Here is a 24172-nt window from a genome sequence, read left to right on the forward strand (position 1 = left end):
TCTTCATTTTGCTTTCTATTTTTATTGTATTTATTTGCTAACGAAATCTCCAGTCCTATTTATTGTGAGATAACCATTAAAGCACATTCATACCATAGATGTATGCGCGTAGACATACTGGTTTATAAATGAGTTCTGTACTTACAAATGAAGTCTGTATGCAGATTTTCTGTTGTCAGTGAGACCATACAGTAATCATGCAGTGTTACTAACTTAATCAGTTTATTTTGAGCAGATCTGGATGAAATGAACAAACACATGCAAGAAAGTGATTGAAGCATCTTTTACCACTGGGGATTTTACTTCTGTGTAGATGTGTTTAGTTTATACTATGAACAGTCTCTCATAACTTAATTTTCATACCGCATTTTTTAAAAAAGCTTATCTCTTTTAACTTGTACTTTTGAAATAAGTAAAATAAAGTTTATCTCTTTGTTTTGGTTAAACAGAGTTTGTGGATGCACTTAGACGTTTGCAATGAGCACTGTGGCTGGCATGCCCCAGTGTTTTGGATACCAATGCATAGAACTCCATAGTAATCGAATTTATCAGAAACGAACGTCATGAGCATAGTGATCCCATTGGGGGTTGACACAGCAGAAACTTCATATTTGGAAATGGCTGCAGGCTCAGAGTAAGTATTGTAGCATAACTGCAAATTTGCAACATTGGTTCTGTATTACGTTGTATTTTATGCACTTCTGAAGTGTTTGTTGCTAAGTTTCAATTGATCAACTTCTGGGCATAATAAACAGAGTTAGAGTTCGTTGAATTCTTCCAGAAAACAGATTTAAAAGCTACAATTGTTAAGTTACAGCTTTCCTTGGCTTCTTGAAGGCCTGACCACTTTATATTTCAATGCGTAGTGAAGCCGGTTTGATTACGTTCTAGCAAAATTACTTTTTTTTACAGCTTTGTGGATTTTAAAAATAGATATTCAGGTATAGTTTTCATTTATTTCCATTTTAGCATTTAGAGTGCTTAAATTAATATTTGTTAATTCCAGCATTGAAGGAGATTTATAACATTCTGCTACCTCCCTCCCCCGTCGCTTTGAGCTGTTAAAGTTTATGTATTCTGCTGGTAATCGGAGAAAATAGTTTAGGGTGGAATTGGAATGCTGATACATAATTTGTGCATATAATAGGGGGGAAAGTAACCAGGAACATCTTCCTTTGAGTTATTTCCTTCACTCTGCCTTAATGAAAACATGTAAAATGTGACTTTCCTGGACATCAGCTACACAGGAAACCTCCGATGCTGTGCTTATTCTGCCACTAGATGTCACAATTTATTGGGGTTTCAGATACTACTAACAGCATATGGGCAGACTCCTACACTTCATATGTGTTCACAGAAACAATAAGAATTATTGATACTCGTGTACTGCTGCCTTGTAATCATTTTTGTACTCCTGTGTTGTACAACACTGTTCAAATTGATACAGTGTTCACTTGATAGCACACTCCCATACCACTATAGCAGTTTTAAGTGAATACTATTACTAGCATTTTGCCAGACAGTTTCTTTGGTGGTTTCCTTCAGAACCATTGAACCATACATTGACATCTTTACACCTTTCTCATAATACCTAAATATTCAGGACTATTGAACAAAAGTAGATTAAATATGAGAGCAACTAAATATGAAATCTTAATGTTCTGTCTTGCTTTTCAGACCTGAATCTGTAGAAGCTAGCCCTGTGGTAGTTGAAAAGTCAAACAGTTATCCACACCAGCTATATAACAGCAGCTCTCATCATTCACACAGTTACATCGGTTTGCCTTATGCAGTAAGTTTTTAAAAGTACTTATTCAGGGTTCTTTTTCAGTAAATAGAATTACAAACGTGTCTTGGTTAGTTCATTTTCTCTGGTTTATTATGGGAAGTCATCCATTAAAACAGACAAAATCTTGCCATTCTTATAGAAGATATTGATTTTAGTTTCTCACGGTTCTAATTCTAGAAGTCTTGTATTCTCTCTTTTACTGCTGTCCTTTTTTAACAAAGTGGGTTGTCTCTAGACTTATCTTCCCATGAATGGAAGGGCTCAAGATCCAATGGAGGCTCTTCTGGAGATGGATTTCCCCTCCTTCCCCATATCTATCTAACCCATGGTGCTACCTTCCACACTGTTCTGGAGAGTCTCCCAACCCTCCAGAGCTGATTTTTGAAAGGTAAAGAAAATTGCTGGAGAATGGAAGAATTGACAAAAGTTGCCTTCGCCTGCAGAAGCATCCTGTTTTAAGTTCTCCTGGAAAGTCTGGCTCCAACCCAACAGATTTTTTTTTCTATTGTGAATGGATATGACATTAAAACTATTAAAGTCCTGCTCCTTGATTAGCCTAATCCTGTCACACCAGGATCACCAACCTTTTTAGGCCTGTGGGCACATTTGAATTTGTGAGTGTGTGCTGTGGCCGCCACTCCTTCTGGCCATTTCTCTCCCTCCCCCCCCAAGACAGAAAGAGCACACACACATTTCACTTTCCCAAGGGTTCTGGGTAAAAGTTGGGTCCACCAGAATTAATCGGAGTCTTAAAAAGCACAGAGAGATGAAAGAGGAAGTGGGAAAGAGTGTTACTCTTCAACTTCACAATGGAGAAAAAGTAACTACAGTAGGGCCCCACTCATACGGCAGGTTCCTTTCCAGGCCCCCGACGGAAAGCGAAAATTGCCAGAAAGTGGGGCCCTACTCAGCTGTAGCGCGCGAGCTTCCCACGCTACAGCTGATCAGCTGTAGTGCGTGATCAGCTGTAGCGTGGGGAGTTTGCACACTCCAGCTGATAGCTGGCTGGAGTTCCCCATGCTATAGCTGATTGCCCCGCTGGCACCATCGTATTAGTGGAACGCCAAAAAGCGGGGTGCCGACAAGCGGGGCCCTACTGTACCCTCACCAGCTCATGAACAAGAGACCCTAGCTGACCCACCCTATCCCAGTTGCATGTACAAAACAGCTATGCTTCATACAGATGGGACAATGAGAATGACATTCATTTTGAGTCTTTTTTAGTCATCTGTTCCTAGTGCCTCAGCTGTGTTGAAATTTGCACTAGAGTTTGATGCAATATGGCCTTAGGTGCTGCACCATGAAACAATAACGGGGACATCTGATCCCGTCAGCTCTTTCTTCAGAGTAAGATCATGGGATCAATCTTTAATTGTTTTCAGAGTGGTGAATAGTCTTACTTTTCTTGGTGTAGATAAATGGCACCTAACTGGTGACAGTTACTATATAGGTATAAAACAGAAACATGCCTTCCTTGGTCGGCATCCAGACAACAGTGGGTTAACCCTCCCCGCTGCCTAGGAAAGGCAGGTACATGTGATCCAGATCTGTAATGACTAGACAACTCCTGAGGCTCCTCCTTGGTTCCAGCCTTGCCTGGGAGGAGTACTTTTTCAGCTTTCTGCTTCTCTAGTCTCAGCTCAAGATTCTTGATTTCTCCTGCTTATTTAACCTAGGTTTTTCCCCTCATCTTTATTACTTTTCTTTTTGTAGACAAATGGCAGTAACTGTACATGTATAAAATGAATGAATGAATGAATTTTATTATTACGGTCATAGACCAGCCAATATGTATAAAATAGAAACATATGTTTAGTTAAAGGGGATAAGGCATGCACAGTATTAGAAGTGCATTCCATATTGAAGGGTTCTGGCATCTCTTCTACCTAGGTGAAATCTATATGCCTGCCAAGAAGCAAGGTGGGCTTTGTGTTGATGCCCTTTTTAGAATTCAGCTCAGATAAATTTCTCTGCTTTATTATGTCGTGATAGACAAGTGTGTGTGGATGTAGAGCCTTGAGAGGTATCATGCTTAATGATGCCTGACAGTTTTCCTAGTCTTGTTATTAGTGATAAATAGATGTTTTTTGTTCAAGATGACTGAAAAGTGAATATCAGCAACCTAGTATACAGTGGAAATTTGAGGAAAGTAGTGCTATGTTCACTTTTTAAAGAGTAGTACAAAATGAATAAAACTTAAATGAAAATATTACTGTGTGCATTCAGCCATCCTCTTGATCTCTTTCAAAATCAGCAGCTAAACCCCTCTGAAGGTGTACAGCAAAATCCTGTGAATAGAGATTAAATACTTAAGGTAATATAACCAGTTGTAGCAGATCTCTCCAGCAAGTAACTATGTGAGCAATCTCACTGGTTTTTTTTTAATGATGTTATGTTTAGTGCCTTTCCAAACCAGGAAAGTTTGTCTAGAATCTTGCGTAGTCTAGATTTCACCAGCACATCATAATCTGTTTTTTGAATTCCCACTTAAGGTAGCTTGATAGTCAAAAGTTCCATTAGGTAAAACATTTACAGTAGGACCCCGCTTTTTGGCAGCCTGCTAATACAGTGGCATTCAATTACAGTAATTAGAGTAAGGCCCCACTCATACAGTGCTTGTTCTGCTTTTACGGCATTTTTTGGGCATCGGGCACCATTTTATTAACGGAGTTCCGCTTTTTGGCGGGGGTCTGGAACGTAACCCGCCATATGAGTGGGGCCCTACTGTATATGCTCTGAAAGTTATAAAATAGTGGGGGAAAGTGATGTATACATCTGTTCTTTTAGAGTATAACTCCACATGCAAAGCAGTACTGACATTTAAAATATATATGATTTTGCACATATTATTCTCCAGGACCATAACTATGGCGCTCGCCCTCCTCCAACACCTCCAGCATCTCCTCCTCCATCAGTTCTTATAAGCAAGAATGAAGTAGGCATATATACTGCTCCAAATTTTGATGAGACCTCCAGTGCTACTACTATCAGCACTTCTGAGGATGGAAGCTATGGAACTGATATAACCAGGTGCATTTGTGGATTTACACATGATGATGGATATATGATCTGTTGTGACAAATGCAGGTAAAGTAGTGCCATATATGCAAACATTCTTAAGTATTTTTTACTTCATGCTATTGATGCCAGCCCGCCTTGTCCCTAATTGCTCAGAACCATTTCCCTCCTTAGCAAATCATTTTTAGGACCTTCACAGGCATTGCAGGGCATTATGCAAATATGGAAGAAATAGAAGCCATCACCATTTTGTCATTGTGATAGCTGCCATTTTGCCTTCAGGATGGAGAAGGGAGGTGACAGATCAGCCAAGCCAACAAAGACTCTCTGCAAGCGGGGGTCATGCTTAGAAGGGTCACAGCTCATTCTTAACCCTGCAGAAGGGTAAAAAGGAGGCATTGGGTGGTGAGGAGCTTGACCAACTGTTGGAACAGCCATGGGCTGGTTTCCAGGGCCTAGATCATTAATGCCATTGGTATGGTTAAGGAGGTGCCATGTGACTGAAAAGGGTGCATGAGATTATACTAAGATGTGAGAGCAGTTTAATGGGAAACCCTAGGCGTGGCACAGAGTGGTAAGCGGCGGTAACACAGCTGACGCTCTGCTCATGGCCGGAGTTCGATTCCAACGAAAGGAGGAAGTTGAATCTCCAGTAAAAGGGGTCGAGGTCCACTCAGCCTTCCATCCATCTTTGGTCTGTAAAATGAGTACCCGGCATATGCTAGGGGGTAAAGAAAGGCCGGGGAAGGAACTGGCAATTCCACCCCATATATACGGTCTGCCTAGTAAACATCGCAAGACGTCACCCTAAGAGTTGGAAGCGACTCGCACTACAAGTGCGGGGACACCTTTACCTTTAGGAATAATACAGTGTGTGTGTTTTGACTGAAGTTTTCCTTGGAACTGCATTTGTTAAAGATTGCCAAACTGCTTCATGAACTGAAGGAGAATTCAAAAAGCACTTTGTGGGGTTTAGTTGGGAAAACTGCCATCCAAAGAGGTGTTTATGCACATTTGAACTTGTTTGCAACAGTGGAGTGACTTGTCTTGTCTTTCTGAATTTTCATATCATTGGAGGAGAGATAGTGAATGCTGATGAAGCAGTTTATTAAATGGGTAATCAGATAGTAGAATGGAGCTTCAGGAAAAACTTGTAGCAGTGTATCTGATGTAAGAGAAAGTTGAAAGTGCTGTGTAAACCTTGAATATTCTGTGAAAGTAACACTATGCATTATTTTAATCACTGAAGTGTTTGGCAGCACATTGATTGCATGGGGATTGACAGGCAGCATATTCCTGACATATACCTGTGTGAACGTTGTCAACCTAGGTAAGTAGTCTGTGGTCAATAAAAAGATTATTAACATACAGTTTTAAATTCTTAGCCAGAATGATCAAATGGTTGTGTAGGTCATCTTCATGTACAGTTAAAGTGTCTTTAAAAATAAATAGTGTGTGAATATAAATCTTACTCAGTCGCTTCAGCTAAATACTTACAGTACTTCCTTCTCTAGCTATGAAGCTGGAGTATTGAAATTGCAGATCTAGATATGATTACGTTGTTTTGGTACAATTCTGTTTTGCTTTGGGTTTTATACTGTGTGAAATTCCTAGAGCAGAGAGCACCTTGCTAAGATTTTAAATAGTATTGTGAATAGTGAAAATGAATTAACAGTAATTTGATATCTGTAATTATTTCTTCTGTTTAATGTGTAGGCTCCATTTATCAGAAAGTCAGGATGTTTCAACAACATATTAACATTTATTCAGTTTCATTTCTTTTTATTTTCTTTTTTTTAAAACAGGAGCTTAGATAAAGAAAGGGCAACGTTGCTACAGCGTAGAAAAAGGGAAAATATGTCAGGTAGGTAATGGAGTTCATAAATTAATATTTGATTAGACATGCTCTTTTAATATACTGACACAGAATACCCAGTTACTTTTGATTTATAGTTGTACACTTTTGTAGTTACTAATATTCTTGCAGCTTGTTGGAATGTGTTATTTTAGTTCTGTAATCATAAATTATAATGAGTATATATTATGTGCCATGAGAAATTATTTCTCTTGACATTAAGAATCCTTTAACTAAAAAATGCTTATGCATATATTTGAAATTTGTCAGACTAACATTTGTGCAATTATGGAAAAGTCTTGAAATATATTTTTCTCTTACAACAAAACCCTATTATTTATTCAGGGTCCAAGTTCACACATAACTTTAAACCATAATTTATTTTAAGCAGTGGTTTAATGTGCACCAGTGCTTTGCTTCTCCTCCGCTCCTGCTCCTGCCGTACCAGGGAGAAAACAAGCCAGAGGCTGGTTTGAAATGACGTGAACGAGGGCTCGTGGTTGGTTTGTCTCAAAACAGATCGCTAGCAGTAGGGCAAGAGCAAAACTTTGCTTCAGCTCAAGGTTTGTTTGGAGAGAAACCATGAGCCCAGGTTATACCACTGAGCTACAGCCCTTCCTGTATGCAGTCAATCAAACAGGATTTGTGTGTGTGTGTGTGTGTGTGTGTGTGTGTGTGTGTGTGTGTGTGTGTGTGAGAGAGAGAGAGAGAGAGAGAGAGTGAGAGTGAGTGAGTGAGTGAGTGAGAGTGAGTGAGTGAGAGATTGCTCTGAATGGAAGCAACTTGCTAGCTACAAGCAAATCCTAGTCATATGTGTTCAGGTTTATTATAAGACAAAGTAGACATACATACTACATGCATTGAAAATGGGAATAGGTACCAATCTGTTCATATAATAACCAGTCCTCTTTTGGAGATATCTGCAGGAGATAAACACCTGAAAGATAAGTGGTTTGTTCTTTAGGCCACATTTCCAATCATATACTTGTTTCATTACTAATTTAGTAGTTGGGTTTTTGTTTGCACAAGATCAGTTGGCATGCCTCATGATTTTCTAGACTGGATTTCAGGTATTCTCAAGAGACGGACTTGATGGATATTTTAAGTCATAGAGTTTTTGCATGAGGATTGTGATACCTTTCTATACATTAGCTGCTCTTGAATGCCGCTGAAAACCTGCAGGAAGAAGAGCTTTGGTTGTCATATAGTAGATTGTGGGAGATAAATTAATTTGATAAAGCAATGTCAGATTTTTGAGAGTTCACTTGGCTAGATAAGCCATCTGTTAGGCAATCTAGCCTGAAATCTGCAGACAAATAAAAAATGTAAGATTTTGTTGAGCTACGTATGCTGTTTCCTTGTCTGCTCACAGATGGCCTTTTTGGACTCGGAATAAAACACAGTTGCTATTACTGCTTCAGATGGTGACCAGGTCAGAAGGAATACCATCCATTTCAGGAAGGGCTTGTTAATTAACTTAACATATTTTTTTTGTATAGTATCATTCCAGGAATGATTTTAGTCTTATTAATCCTTATTTAATAGTATGATTGAAATTATTCTCATGGGTATTTTGTCCCATTGTTCCTGTAGTCATTTTCTTTCTTTCATAAATTGATATTGACGGATTGAAGCACTCTCCAGATAAAAGCCTTCTAATATTCAATTATTTTGTATATAATATATATTGTGGGTATATATTAGACCTCAAGAAGAGAAGGAAAAATGTTACGTTTAATTTAATAATTAAATAAATGTTTTTTAAGTCTGAGCTTTGGTTTGATTTAATGTCTCTGGAAATTTTGTAATGCTTTTGGAAAAAATGGAAGCTCTCCTAAGTTAATTTATTACATGTGTGCAAAATGGGTATGCGTTCGCCCTCAAACCTGATAATAAACGTTACCGATATCTACTTACCCATTTTATTACTACTTCCATAAATGTGGTAATTTCTGCATGTGAATACATTTGGCAGTTAGTATTGTAAGTGAGCAGGGACAATCATTAAATGTTGAAAAAAGTTTATGATATATTTCCTTGCTTCCTTTGTGTTTTTAAAGATGGGGATACGAGTGCAACAGAAAGTGGTGATGAAGTTCCAGTAGAACTATATACTGCTTTTCAACATACACCAACTACAATTACTCTGACTGCTACACGAGTTACCAAGGTCACTGATAAGAAGCGCAAAAAAAGTGGGGAGAAAGAGCAAAACAACACAAAATGTAAAAAGGTAAGCTAATTCAATGTTCAGCTTCTCGTATATGTTAGAAATTTTGTCTTTCTATCTGAATCATTATTTTTTATTCATTTCATTTATATCTCACCTTTTCTCCAAGGAGCTCAAGGTAGTGTACATTGGTCTCCCCCTCCTAATTTAATCCCCACAACAACCCTGTGAGGTTGGTTAGGGTGAGAGTCATTGACTGGCCCAAGATCACCAGTGAACATCATGGCTGAGTGAGATTTGAACTGTGATCTCCCAGGTCCTTGTCCAACACTCCAGCCGCTATACTACACATGACTTTGCCAGGCTGCAGGCTGCTTCACTATCTTGAAGGAGCACAGGATCATTTTCCATGGTTTGGAGAATTTGAGGGCATCTCACTAACATGGCTAGCTACTGCTCAATAGAATGAAGGGAACAGAGGCAGAAGACTGCTGAGGAGATGAGAAAACATAGAGAAGGTGGAATTAAAGGCCCAGGAAAGAAAGATGGAAGAGAAGCTGGGGCAGGGTACTAAATTATAGCCCATTTTTATAGCCGTGTTGCCACACACATTCCCAGTATTTGGGTTCTATTCAGCTAAATCCTGCTTAGAAATTAATGAACCTAAGTTTGTCTTGTCCATCCCTTCAGTGAGTAAACTCTGAGAAGGACTAGTGTTAAATGCTACTCTTGGTAAGTATACCCTGAATCAATAATAATGTTGAATAAGTCATATAGATTGCAGTATTAATGTTGGTGTACTATTATTATTTATTGTTATTATTATTACATTCTATTTATAACCCGCCTTTCAGCCAAAGGCCCTCAAGGCGGCTTACAGAGAAAAATACAATACACAGATATAAAAATACAATATAAAAATATAATAAAAATACAATAAAAGCAATACAATTTACAAAAATTAAATTAAATAACATTATAACAACAAATTAAATTAAATAACAACATTATCATTATCGGCACCGCCAAGAAAGAGGTGGTGTTAGCGGGGGCGGCAGCTCCCGAGAGGCATAAGGGCGACAGGCATTTGTTACAGCGAAGCTGTTTGCTGTTTCAATATTGTCTTCCTCTCCATGTCCTCGGGCTCACTCAGCTGCTGCTCCCCAGGCTTCTGGTGCTGGTTTATGTTGGGGGCGGCGGCTCGGGCTCAGGGACCTGGGCCTTGCCTGGAGCAGGAGGAGGAGAAGGACGCGGCGGCAGTGTTGTTGAGCAGGAGGCCCCGCACCAGGCTGTTGTTGAGCAGGAGGCCCCACGCAGGAGGCCCCGCACCAGGCTGTTGTTGAGCAGGAGGCCCTGTGCCGAGAAGCGGCGGCGAGGACCTGGGCCTTGCCTGGAGCAGGAAAAGGAGGAGGACCTGGTGCCAGCAGCTGTTGTTGAGCAGGAAGCCCCGTGCTGGGAAGCGGCGGTGAGGAACACTCTTTCTCTCCCCCACACACCAGTGCAATGGTGAGTGCGTTCCTCTCTCACAGGGTGGGGTGGAAGGACTGCCAGTTGGCGCTTTCCACGTTATTGCTGTTGAGGTTTTGCAGCGGCGGTATTGTAATTTGCTCCAGGCCCTAAATTTGCACCTATACATACGCAGTGTAGTAAAGCAGCTTTTGTCAACCTTTGTGTCCCCAGATGTTGCTGGGCTACAGTTCCCATAATTCATTGGCCATTCTGGATGGGGTTGATGGGAGTTGTAGTCCAACATCATCTGGGGACCCAAAGGTTGGGAAAGGCTGGATTAGAGTATTGGACTAGGACACGAGTACTACTGATTAAAAAGCACATATGTAAAGGAAAAATGATCAGGAGTTCTTTTTCACAGTGTTAAAGCAAGATTTTCTTCTTTTCTGCTAGATATGTTTTCTGAAATTAACTATATAATCTGTATGTTGCTCCAAAGAATATCCACTTTATTCTTACGTACTGGTACAAATTGACACTTTAAATTCTGTTTCAGGCTTTTCGTGAAGGTTCTAGGAAATCTTCAAGAGTAAAGGTAAATCTATTGTGTTAAATTCTTCCTACTGTTTGTTTTAGTACAGTCACCATCCATTTTGTTCATTATTGTAGTAGATTCAAGAGAGACAGTGGGCTGGTTCATACATGTCTCTTCAAAACATTTATATTCTGTCTTTCAAAAAGTAATGATCAAAATAATGAACAGAATTAAAATTAATAAAACCAGTAAAATAATAATAAAAAGTATAAAAGCAAGCAACAAATAAAATATCAAGCACCACCACAACAAATGTCACAAAGAGATATCATATGGTTATAGCAGTAGAATATCCAGAAGGTGAGCCAAAACACACACTAAAGAAGGCTTTAGACAGCTTCCTTATAGACTAAATGCTTTCCTAAACAGAAAGGTTTTCACCTTGCAGCAAAGCCTAGTACAGAGGTAATAAGGTGGACCTCCCAAGGAAGGGAGGTTGAGAGCTGAGGTGTAGCAACAGAAAAGGTTCTCTCCCTGGTCAGTTGCTGTTGGTACATGTAAGATGGCTCTCTTCATGCTCTTAATGAGCAGGTAGTTCATAGAGAAGGTGCTATCCTAATACCAAACTGTATAGGGCCTTAAAGATCATTCAAGCACATTTAGTTGAGCCTGGAAACATATTGGAGGCATGATAAGGTGTTTCAGTGATGTAGTTGTACGTTTCTGATACTTCTGGTGCTGTCAACAGTCTGGCTGCTTCTTTCTGGACCAGTTGTAGTTTCTAGACACTCTTGGCCAGCAGGATCACAGTAATTCAGGTGTGGTGAAGTAAAGCATGTGCCACCATGCCCAGATTTGCTTCTCAGGAATGGGCACAGCTGGTGCACCAGCTGCAACTGAGCAGAAGCACTTCTGGTTGCAACTGTCACTTGAACATCTAGGCTCAGTGTCTGACCCAGGAGCGCTCCCAGACTGAAGTTGGCTTTTCAAGGATAGTGCTATCCCATCTATGTCATATTAAACCACTATTCCCAGATTTATATTCTTAACTGATCTGGAGCACCTCTGTCTTATGTGGTTTAAATGTCAGCATGGTTGCTTTGTCCAGTCCATTGCTGACCTTAAACACGGTTCAGGTCCATAGAGTCTCCTTAGGACAAGATGGAAAAGAGAGATAAAGCTAAGTGTCATTCAGATATTCATGGCATTGCACTCTGTATCTCCTGACAACCTTTCCCAGCAGTTTCCTGTTGATGTTAAACAGCATTGGCTGTCAGAATAGAACACTGAGAGAGGCCAGTGGCCAAGGAATCTAACAAGAATGTCCCAGCATCACTCTGGACCCTCCCCTTCCAGGAACTACCTTAAATAGTTCACCTCAGTCCCATCCCATCTGGTGAGGATGGCAGGTGGAACTGTGGCAGCCTGGTTTGACCCCAGTTTAGCAGTGCCCATCTTTGTTTAGTGTGTAGAGATTGCACCTGGGTGTTTAACATCAAATTAGGCACTAAGCATTAGAAGATGACTTACCTTACTTACCTGACTTATATGGAAAGTTAAAAGGCTGATATCTTCATGCAGAAACAATGGATTTTTACAAAAAAAGATCCTGGAATTTCCTTAATTTTTTGGATACATTGAACAGTGCAAGGAAAGAAGGAAGCTGGGCAGAAAATAATCACAAACAGCAGAAATTTGTCCAAGAAGGGAAATTCCTTAAACTGCAGTATCTCAGTTGGAGCTTTCTGAACTTTATCAAACTCATAGCACTCTCTCACATAGGTACTCCATGACATGTTGAAAGGTTTGAACAATTTGTGTGGATCTTATTAGCATTTAGAACATTCAGGAGTTTCAATAGGAGAACGTTGTCTGATCTATTCATCGTAACTATACAGGCACTGTCATGCTTGCATAATTGTGCTGTGCCTCTGATTCTGATTGGCTGAGTTAGTGTGATGGCATGGAATGTTGATTTGCCCGTGGCAAGTAAATCATTTGTAGTCTTTTGCTACTGCAAAGAATAGAAAGTTGTCAGTTTGTCTGGAAATAAATCCACATAGGGGAGCTAAGAGCACAGTTAATTGAGAGGTGAGATGATGATGATGAGGGTCTTTCATTACATGATTGTTTTTGCAGTTAAAAGCAGCTTCCATTGGGGGAGGGGAGGTGAATTGAGCTTCAGTGCTGAGACAGGAAAGTTACTCTTTCCCTCCCCTGGTACATGCCATTTTTTTCTAATGGCCTACCTGAAGCTGAAAATATACAAGTATCCAAGAAGGCCAAGAGATGCAAATGGTGCTGAACTTCTGGTTTTCTTTTTGCTACCACTTGCATTAGCAGCAACAGAGCTGTATGCCATCTCCTTTGAATGCCACCAGAACCATGTGAAAAATTTGAACCTCGCCCCCACCCAGTTGATGAAATCTTTCTCCAGATTTGCCCCATTTGTAAACAGTGAGAAGAATTTCCATGGACCATTTTGTTGAGCCCTAAATATATTTGGGAAGTTGTTCAATTTTACACTGAGAGCCAGTGTGGTGTAGTGGTTAAGGTGTTGGACTATGACCTGGGAGACCAGGGTTCAAATCCCCACATAGCCATGAAGCTCACTGGGTGACCTTGGGCCAGTCACTGCCTCTCAGCCTCATGAAAACCCTATTCATAGGGTCGCCATAAGTTAGAATCGACTTGAAGGCAGTACATTTACATTTACAATTTTATACATTGATTAACTTGATAATTATTTGGCTGCACACTTCTAGTTTAATTTAAAGTGTTTATATACACAAAATGCTATAAAGCATCTCTTCTAATTTTATATTTGTTAATTGTGGTTCAGGGCTCAGCTCCAGAGATTGATCCGTCTGACAGTTCAAACTTTGGATGGGAAACTAAAATCAAGGCATGGATGGATCGTTACGAAGAAGCAAACAGTAACCAGTACAGCGAAGGTGTTCAGAGAGAGGCACAAAGAATAGCTTTGAGATTAGGAAACGGGGATGACAAAAAAGAAGTGATTACCAGCAACTCAGCCTTCAAACCTCCAGTAGAGGTAAATGGAAATAAGGTGAAAGCAACACCTGATTTTTATAACATAGCACTAAAGCTTTGCACTTCTCTAAACAGAAACATAGTTCAGGATGTTGGAATCCACATCATCTCCTCCTCCTGCATGCTTTTGAACTTTTTAGTACAGGAAAATCCTTCCTTCTTTATTGATTTTGCATTCTGAAATACTCAACTGTTAATGAGGAAAAGATTACCAGCTATGACCATCAGCTTTCAACAATTTGATTTAAAAAAAAATTGAACTGTAATATCCCTGCTACAAATGTATGATTTGCAGCTTTCCTGAGCTTTAAAGTTTCTTGCTAAAGTCTTATCTGTGACTTGAAGGGAACATCTGTAGCCCTTTAAGTAGACAAGCACTGAGGAAACCTAGAAAACTAAGACTGTCAATGTGGTGTCAGTTGAGTGTCCAGCATTCTATTCTTCCCAATCATCTTTACATAGAGTTGGATTGAGAGAAAAGTATGCGTGGTGAAAGCTGACTTACCTGTGTCCCCCCACCCCAGCCCACCCAAACTTCTCTTGAGGGTTGGACCCTGCTGAATAGGGTGGGCTGGAGTTAGAAGAAAAGGAGACATCCCTAGAAATTGGGTGGAGGCATCTTCCATGCAACTACTATATTAAAATTACTGTTAATGATGGCATTCAATATGTGATAGTTGTCCTATGGATCAGACACAGCTATAGAATACTAAGTTGGTTCTGGGATGAGCTTTTTTCTGCCAGCTTGTGACTCAATGCCAGTTTTCTGGGCTGCTCTTAGACACATGAAAATAGCTTCCATTGAAATAATTAACTATTCAATGTAAATAGGAGAAAATAAACTCTTTTGGTTGCTGTTACCTGGTGGGTAACTTTGTCATGTATTTGTGTATTTTTATGTCTTGGGAAGCAGTTTAATGATTGTATTACCTCATCCTCAAACTTGTACTCCCCTCCCCTCCACTGTTAACTTCAGTGGAATTTTACACCTGCATTCTGATGCAGCACATTTACTGTCACTTCAACCAAAATTTTAAGTAAGTATTGAAATAAATGCATATTTCTTCCAAAATGTGTTTATGTATCCAATTACAGAATGGAAAAAAATATGTTCATAAAAAGAGAACAATGTTTATTGATAACTTGTGGCCGTTTCTTAAGAGTTACGTTTTGATGCAAAATCATGTGAACGACTGGGAGTAGATAAGGTCTTTTAGTCAAATATAAAAACTAATAAATAGGAGCATCATCATTATTATTATTATTATTATTATTATTATTATATCCTGCCCTTCCTCCCAGTAGGAGCCTAGGGCGGATTATATACCTTGGCATCCTGGGCAGTCGGCTTTACTCAGAACAACAGGTTTAATGGGTGCGTACCATAAAATAACAAAACAGCATCCATACATTTAACTCAGTTTCTCTGTAATACCATAATTCCTCTTGGGATCACTACTAGCCAAACCATCTAATATGGGCTGGGAAGACCTCATTTGCATTTAAGTAAAATAAAAGTAGAAACTCTTTGCCGTTCTCTTAATTATTTTATACAAATCTCATGAAGCAAAATAGAACACAGACTCTGTCTGTTAAACATCTACAAATTCTTCAGAAATGTTCCAGTATAACTAACGTCTTAAAGTAATACCTCTTTGATGCATCCTCAGAAGTTCCATTTGAGACTAAATACTGATACTTTAAAATTATACAAATCTGTGCTTTACTGGCCTTACTGATCTCTTTAGCTTGAGGAATCCATTCCTGCACTGGAAACTCATCAATTTCTAAACCCTTTTGCTGATCACTAAGTTATCAGTAACCATCTGCGCATTAAAGTCCCCATAGAGAATAGAATCCACCTCCGGGTAGCCTACTGAAATATTATATAGTATATCTAATCTGGCCAAGACCTTGTCCTGTGAAGAGGTGTTTAGGGGAACATAAATACTGAATCAAAACAATCTGCCAAAACAAGAACCATAAAGTAGAACAGAAAGAAAACAATTGTATCAAGCTAGGTAAAAGCAGCATGTACTGTGTATGTATGTTTTGTGGAGATCTGTTATTCTTCTGAATGCTTGTATCTTGTACCTTTGTTTCTCAGTTGGAATTTCCCATTAAGGTAAAAAGCTGAGATGTGTAGTATAATTTTAACAGATGTCATGAAATAAATGGGTATCTACATAGCTGTGTAGTAACAAATTATTAGCAGTATTAACTATTTCTAGTATTAAAAAAACTACTGTGATTTATTAAGTGCCATGAATATCCCCACATTTTCAGTTTTTTTTAACATTGCATTATTTTCACATGTGGCACATGAGAAGGCACTTGTGTGCTATGCACCCTGTATCTGATTCCAGTACACTTACAGAACATATTATTTGAAAAATGGTAAATGTGAGGATGGTCACAGCACCTAATAATGTATAGTTGTTCTATTCATTGTGTTTATCAGTGGCAGTACTTCAGAACTGGCTAGAAAGCCTGTTAAGGACAGGAACTAATACTTTTTGTACCTGCTAGATTAATCCACCTTCAAAGATGTAATGCAATATTCTTCCCAAACCCTAAGCAAATACTTTGTCATTAAAGTACAAAAGAGAGTAGAATACAAAATTAGACCATCAGGTGCTTGTCATGCAATCTATGGAAGGAATCTGCAAGCTATTTGATAAATGTTGTTAGAGAGAGACTAAACATAAAGGAAAAGTTACGTTCTCAGATCTTGTAATAAGAAGCATCTTTGCTTCTTTCCCTCTAGCATCAGCATGGCGCACGTGACGCACTCCTTGGAGGAATGTCCCTGCTTGCAGAGACCTTCGCCTAGATATAGGCCAATTCTCTTTTGCTCAGAAGTGACACAATTACAAGAGGTGTGAGTTCCTTAGTTGTTGTGTCAGAGTACAGTAAGATTTTGCTTAGAAAGGCATATTCCCACCTGAGGCTATTGAAATGCACACAAAGTTTCCTTTTCCTAGAAATTAATATGTTGACATTTTCATTAAAATGCGTCTTACTCGGCATCTGTCCTTTTGCTCTTGCTAGAAGATTAGAAAAGAGACTGCATATTTCATGTGTTGTCATTACTTTTCCACCCCAGTTTCCAGTTTTTTTAACTAGGGGATTTGAAACATCTTTTGAGGAAAGAGTTCCCTAATATACTTTGAAAGGCTTTTCTTGGTTTTCAGTTCTGAAAGTTTTTAGATACTCTGGAGTTATTATTTCCAAAATGTAAATTAAGATATCTACATAAATATAATACTGAATTTTATGGTAGGAAAAAATGACAATTAGCATTTAAAAAGAAAGAATATCATTAAAATCACCAAGTTGTTCCTTAAAGGAGTCAGTTATAATCTGGTATCTTAATAGCACTAATGCAATTAGCTTAATTAGATTTCTTAAATTTTTCTTTTCTTCTTCTAGAGCTATATTCAAAAAAATAAGAAAATCCTAAAAGCTGTCAAAGACTTGCCTCCAGATGCACTTATTATTGAATATCGAGGAAAGTTCATGCTGAGAGAACAATTTGAAGCTAATGGATATTTCTTTAAGAGGTACTTTTCTTTAAAATCTTGTTGTAATTACTTACGACTCTACAGTTACTCCCTTGTTTTTCTCTCAGCTTCTGGCAAATCTTTTATTTTCATTGCCCTGAGAATGCAACAGCTCCCTCTGGCCTTTCTTTATTTCACATCTCAATCCACTTGCCTGTGAAAATTCAGCAGCTAATATTGTTCACTTTGGCTGCTGTCTTATGCACACTTGCCTGGGATTAAATTCCTCTGAACTCAGTGGGGCTTCCTTCTGAGTAGACATGCATAGGATTGCATTGTTAGTTTACTATTTTGTCAATATTGTACCTCCATGTCCACAACAGGCTCTTCACCCACCCTTTTCCATTCTTATTTCTTACTTCAGTTCTTTCAACACTTTGTCATTAGACCTCAGCCTGCTGCCATCCTCCGAGCCCTCTTTCAGTTTTCTTCATTCATTCCCCCCTTTTTTTGCCTGGTACCCATGTCTTTCGGCCACATTCCTCTCCTCTTTCAGGATGATAAAGACTGTTCAGAAGGTTGCATTATTGCCTAGCTACTGTAACACTGAACAAGATAAGAAGGAGAGGGTTACTCCAGGGAAGAGGAATTAATGTGAGAGAACCTGCCAGTCTCCTAGTGCACTGTATTGGCTAGCTAGCAGTGATCAGCACACGGATTGAGATGGTCCTCTTGTGGGTCTTGGACTCTCTGATTCTTCACACCTTACACTCAGAAAAGGCCTAGAAGTGGAAGTATATATGTAATTGCATTTGCTTGCAGTCTTGACACGTTATACTGCTTTTTAGCATTTAAAAAAAAATAAAATTATCTTCCTGTATCCTCCTTTTCTTTCCAATGGAAAATTGTTTCATGCTTCATTGTATAATGTGCCATGCATATTGAGGATGCTGTATAAACTAATAGCAGCGATTTTCTTTCTCTGTCTGAGATTTATTCTGAGTTTTAAGGGGTCTGTACAAAACAGTGTCTTAGTGCAAAGCTAATGTTTGAAAGTCCAACAATGATAAGTGGAAAGCTAAAAGATTTGGAAGTTAAATAGAGCCTCAAACTCCCCCCTCTACATTTACCTCTGTGTAGAAGGCTTCTCTGTCTTTACCATATTGACCTACATCATCCAGTTTATAGCATGCTACAAACAAAGAGCACAAGCCAGCAAGTTATCTCACACCAAAAGTGCCTGAAGGAAAAGGAAAACCTTTTGTAAAAACAAAGCCACATGACTTACAGTAAATGAGGTATACTAGTCTTTATGGGAAATCTGGAAAGAAAAAGAAAAACACCACCATGGCCAACAACCAGTCTGACCGAAGAGAAAATACTTTCATAATCTCAAATATGGCAAATGGAGTGAGTGTGAAAACAAGATTGTACTATTAAAATTCAAAAGACCTTGCCAAGAAAATGAATTGTGGCCACTAGATATTATCTCTCCAATTCTAGGTGTCTCTAATTACATCTCGGATGATGATAGCAAAATTTCTGAGTGGGCGGGATTCTTCTTGTACTCACTACTCACTACAGTACATGTTGTTTGGCTAAATAGGGTCAGTATTTTGAGAACATATAAATAAAAGATCAAGCCAACAACATGCCAATTTTAATTATGAGCAATCCTTGTAGTTGCATAATGAATCTGAAAAGCGATTTGTATATCTGATCCAGTAATCTTTGTTTGTACCAGTTGGAAATGAAGCATGTTTACTCAGAAGTGGGACTTCTTTCCAAGTAGGTGTGCCTAGGATTATAGCCAAAGTGGAGGTGGGGGAGTAAGGAATATCAGCGAATGACTTGAAGTATAGTAGTAATTTTCCAGGATTTTCCAAAAGTTTGAAAAACTGATTTTACATATGTTTAACATTACTATGGTGATATGTTATTGTTGCTCTTTTAGGCCATACCCATTTGTTCTCTTCTATTCTAAATTCCATGGGCTAGAAATGTGTGTGGATGCAAGAACCTTTGGTAATGAAGCTCGATTTATCAGACGTTCCTGTACACCCAATGCTGAGGTAGGTTTTTACAAATTTTAAAATATTTCCTAGTAAAGCTTTTGCTGAGAGAAGCAAAATACAACTCTGCTGTGTATACATGTCTTCTAGTAAGAGGCAGCAGCTCAATAAATTACACAATTTCAAGGAACATATTCAACATCAAGTTCCACAACCTTATTTTTACCAGTATAAAATGGAGCAAAGGCCAGTTTTTCATTCCAAAGAATTCATTAACATCAGGCCCATATTTCTTATTGTAAGTGGTTCAACAGGATTGAACTTTTGAGACTGGAAGAGTGAAATCAAAGTATCTAATTTCATAAATCATAGTGGCAGGTTTCAGGAAACATTTCACTCTATGTGAGAGCTTTAGAAATTGAGAAATGATTTTAAACACCTTGGGATGATCTGCTGTCATTTCAAGGCAGTATACTGATTAATAGAAGGGCTGTGTTTACCTCATGCTACAGTGTTGCACAGAAAAGTGAATCTAAATATATTGGGAACTGCAGTAGAACTTACCTGTTTTTAGCATGGTGTGAATTCTTGCCACAGGGATTTGCTGATCAGCACTTGTGTGGCTGTTTTCCATAGGAGGAATGCCATCATGCGGGTTATAGCTCCACCTATCGTCCGAAGGCAAGAATGTTTCTGAAGTCAAGACTAGGGGCGTCAGGCCCCTCCCACTCTCCAGTTCATTCTTGCCTTCGTCCGTGCAAGATATTTAGCTAGCTCTAGATAAGTGTTTGTGTATTGTGTGACAAAGTGTGGAGTTTTCTGTGTGTGTATTTTACGTTGTTCCCTTCCCTCTGTCTTGTCTTTTACAACTGTTTGTGTTACCATTCCTGGGGAATTCCTTGGGGAGGTTCTCCCTTGCCCGGGTGATTTCTTCCCAGGACAAAGCCTAACGGCCCTTTTAGAGAGACCGCGCCTGCGGTCTCTCTTCCTCAGCGGTGGACGCAGCTTTAACTAGGAACTGCGGCTGCAGTTTCCTACCCAGCTCCGCCGCCTCTTTTTTTGTGCCCTTACGATCGGGAGCCTGCGGCTGCGGCTTCCCTTTGTCTTTGTCTTTTTTCCGGGGCAGCGTTTTCATTCTCCCCGCCAGGAGCCTGCGACTGCGGCTCTCCGCCTCCCACTTTTAGCCGATTCTGCTAGTTGGGCTGCCTTGCCTCCCCCGACTCGTCCGCGACACTTAATATCTCGCCATGAGTACACGGCCACGAGTGGGGCAGAATGTACAAATCAAACAGCCTAGTTCACAGCCACAGCCTTGAGACAGTCAATGAGAATATGTAGATTCAATAGTTGTAGCGGTCGAATAGTTGCAATAGGCAGCTAGATTTAGTAGGAGGAAACTGTGGCACTATAGGGTTCTATCTGCAGCACACACACTCACTGCCAGTCACAGCTCTTTCAAGCTAGGCCCCCTGTTAAGACGAAATAGACTAAACAGTAAGGGCAGGGAAAAAAGGGAGCAAACAAAATGGCGCCCGTGAAAAAAGTGGGAAAATGTTAATCAAAAATGGCGGATACGTTGCACAGGGACAACGGTTTAGATAAAGAAGGAGCAATGGCGGACAGCGAGGAGCGCTAGTAGCTGAAAAGGGGCTGTCAGAAATTTTTAACTGCAAAAAGACGTGTTTAAATAGTTCTCCAGCCACGGGGTTGGGAACGCAATCGCGGCTGTAAAATCAGGTAGGTAAGCCTCCGTCAAGGAGGCAGAGTGGCCAGCGAACTCCCCGTAGCAGGAATAAATATCGGGAAATGGGTAAGCCGCAGCCGCGGACTGCAGAGATCAACTTGGCGAGATATTAAGTGTCGCGGACGAGTCGGGGGAGGCAAGGCAGCCCAACTAGCAGAATCGGCTAAAAGTGGGAGGCGGAGAGCCGCAGTCGCAGGCTCCTGGCGGGGAGAATGAAAACGCCGCCCCGGAAAAAAGCCAAAGACAAAGGGAAGCCGCAGCCGCAGGCTCCCGATCGTAAGGGCACAAAAAAAGAGGCGGCGGAGCTGGGTAGGAAACTGCAGCCGCAGTTCCTAGTTAAAGCTGCGTCCACCGCTGAGGAAGAGAGACCGCAGGCGCGGTCTCTCTAAAAGGGCCGTTAGGCTTTGTCCTGGGAAGAAATCACCCGGGCAAGGGAGAACCTCCCCAAGGAATTCCCCAGGAATGGTAACACAAACAGTTGTAAAAGACAAGACAGAGGGAAGGGAACAACGTAAAATACACACACAGAAAACTCCACACTCTGTCACACAATACACAAACACTTATCTAGAGCTAGCTAAATATCTTGCACGGACGAAGGCAAGAATGAACTGGAGAGTGGGAGGGGCCTGACGCCCCTAGTCTTGACTTCAGAAACATTCTTGCCTTCGGACGATAGGTGGAGAAATTGAGAAATGATTTTAAACACCTTGGGATGATCTGCTGTCATTTCAAGGCAGTATACTGATAAATAGAAGGGCTGTGTTTACCTCATGCTACAGTGTTGCACAGAAAAGTGAATCTAAATATATTGGGAACTGCAGTAGAACCTACCTGTTTTTAGCATGGTGTGAATTCTTGCCACAGGGATTTGCTGATCAGCACTTTTGTGGCTGTTTTCCTTTCACTCATTTTTCTTTAGATCCAACCTCATATGCTGAAAAAGCTCATTTAAAATTCATGATTGAAACCAAACCAAACAAATCAAGAAGATGGGCAGAAAATAAGTAGACTTCATTTATATTAAAGATTTTGTGTATTTGTGGAGTTTTGTTTTTCATTTTTGTTTTAGGTGGAAGAGGAAAAGAAACAGCTGATAGGTTTGGCTTAATTTTTTGGAACCTTTTAAAGATTAAGGTCTAATCTATCAGGGGTAATGTATCCAAGGCAAGTCCTACTCAGAGTAGACCCATTGAAGTGAACGAACATGACTAATTAAAATGTATGAACCTACTCTGAGTAGAACTTGGTTGGATACAACCCATTTTACACACACACATGGAGGGCAACAAAGTATATAGTCATGGCTAATAGCCACTGACAGCCTTATCCTCCATGAATTAGTCTGAACCCCATTTAATGCTGTTTAAGTTCTAAAGCTGCTCTCTTTCCACTCCCTGCCCTCCTAAGTATGGGTCCTCTGATTTTTGCATACTCATTTTGCCTCTTTAAACAACTCTGTTACTGGGTGAGGAGTACTTCAGGAAATGGATGAAATAATGAATCCCTGTATCCTTAACCTGTTACCTCCTGGAAAGGACAGGTGTGTGTGTTAATGGGAGCTTAGTGTCCACATATTGCTTCTCTTCCTTTCATTATTTAAAGAAAAAAATCACACCAGCAGAGAGGTTGCAGCAGCAACTATAAAGTGAGCCAAGAGTAATGTTGGGATGAGGCTGCTACTTACTTGAGCAGTGGTCCAGATGGTAGCCTTCTATAGGCCAAAATTGCCCTGGCCATTTGCTAGCAAACTGAAATTAATACGATATTTTGAGCTGTATCCCACGATACCCAGAAAACTCTTTGATTTCCTAAATTCTAATGCAGGGCCTAAAGGGACTTTTGGCAATACTGCAAATTTGTCTATAATTGTTTGTTGGGCTATATATACTTATAAGTTACATAAATGGATAGTAATGATTACTGTTTTAGTGTCCTGTTTCTAAACAGAGACCTTTACAAAACAATAACTAGATAAAGTACTTGTGTGGAACAAATCTATAATTTTTGTTTTTGAAATGTACTAAGAAATTGTTTCAGTATGTAATTTATCTGCATTTAGGTTAGACATGCCATTGAAGATGGAACCATTCATCTTTATATCTACTCCATCCAAAGCATTCCAAAGGGAACAGAAATAACCATTGCATTTGATTTTGATTATGGAAATTGGTAAGTAACGTCAAGCATCAAATATTAGGGCAGTGTTTTCAAATATGCACTGGGCATATTCAGATCAATCAAGTGATATTCATCCATTTATATTTTTAAAGCTTACATTAATGGGATACCAGTAAAATGTAGTGATCTTAAACCCCACAGTTTAACACAGAATCTGATGTTGGTGTGATACAAATCACTTTAGCGTTGCAGTATCAGGCTGTAGTGCATGTACTCATCATTATGAATACTACTTCAAGATTTCACTTTTCATACATGCATGCCTTGTAGTTGTTTGTTGTTAAAACAACTTTAATTGAACATCAGTTCTGCATGCCATAAATACAAGCTCATTTTAAGATTTTCCTTAGTTTCAAAAGTGGTTAAGACTGAAACTTAAATCCAAAACCTTTTTGGGCACATGGAATTAGTTAACATTCCCCAGACCCATGTTTGTTGGCATTATTTATAATAAAAATACTTATATAGTGCAATTTCATAAAACAAATTAAAGCAGTATACAACAAATATATATACAATTAAAACCACATAAAAACAAACCAGAAGCACAAATCACTGGCTAACTGGAAAAAGAGTTTTTCTTTTTAACTGTAATCCTGGTTGCATAGAAAAAGTTTTCAGCAAACATCTAAAAATTAATACTGAATTCCACAAGACTGGGCCAGTGACACTGAAGGCTTGATTTCATGTTGACATCAGATAAGCCTCACCAGCACGGGACATTTGATATACAGTTAATTTATTTGAAACATTAATTTGGTAGTTGAGAATGAATTGAGGTTGCAATCCCATTGAACATTGTGGCGTTAAATTCGGAGTAAATATATATAGGATGAGGCTGCACAGGAAGTAATACTGTGCA

The 24172-nt window shown here is 39.5% G+C and overlaps 1 protein-coding gene across 2 annotated transcripts; it reads left to right on the top strand.

Annotated features, from left to right (window-relative positions):
- Positions 1–451: 451 nt before the first annotated feature.
- On the top strand, positions 452–23121 carry LOC133375434 (inactive histone-lysine N-methyltransferase 2E-like). 2 transcript variants are annotated; one of them, XM_061607007.1, is made up of 11 exons: positions 452–634; positions 1678–1792; positions 4647–4876; positions 6057–6137; positions 6613–6671; positions 8723–8895; positions 10838–10876; positions 13659–13886; positions 17303–17433; positions 19328–19445; positions 22052–23121. In XM_061607007.1, the coding sequence occupies exons 1-11, from the start codon at positions 564–566 to the stop codon at positions 22082–22084; spliced, it is 1278 nt and encodes a 425-aa protein (XP_061462991.1). In that variant the 5' UTR covers positions 452–563; the 3' UTR covers positions 22085–23121. The 2 variants fall into 2 exon arrangements, with proteins under 2 accessions (XP_061462991.1, XP_061462992.1); XM_061607008.1 differs by lacking the exons at positions 19328–19445; positions 22052–23121 and adding an exon at positions 16638–16749 and having other exon boundaries at positions 13659–13871; positions 17303–17382.
- Positions 23122–24172: the final 1051 nt, after the last annotated feature.

This window comes from Rhineura floridana, unplaced genomic scaffold (assembly GCF_030035675.1).
Source record: "Rhineura floridana isolate rRhiFlo1 unplaced genomic scaffold, rRhiFlo1.hap2 scaffold_48, whole genome shotgun sequence".
Lineage (NCBI taxonomy): Eukaryota > Metazoa > Chordata > Lepidosauria > Squamata > Rhineuridae > Rhineura > Rhineura floridana.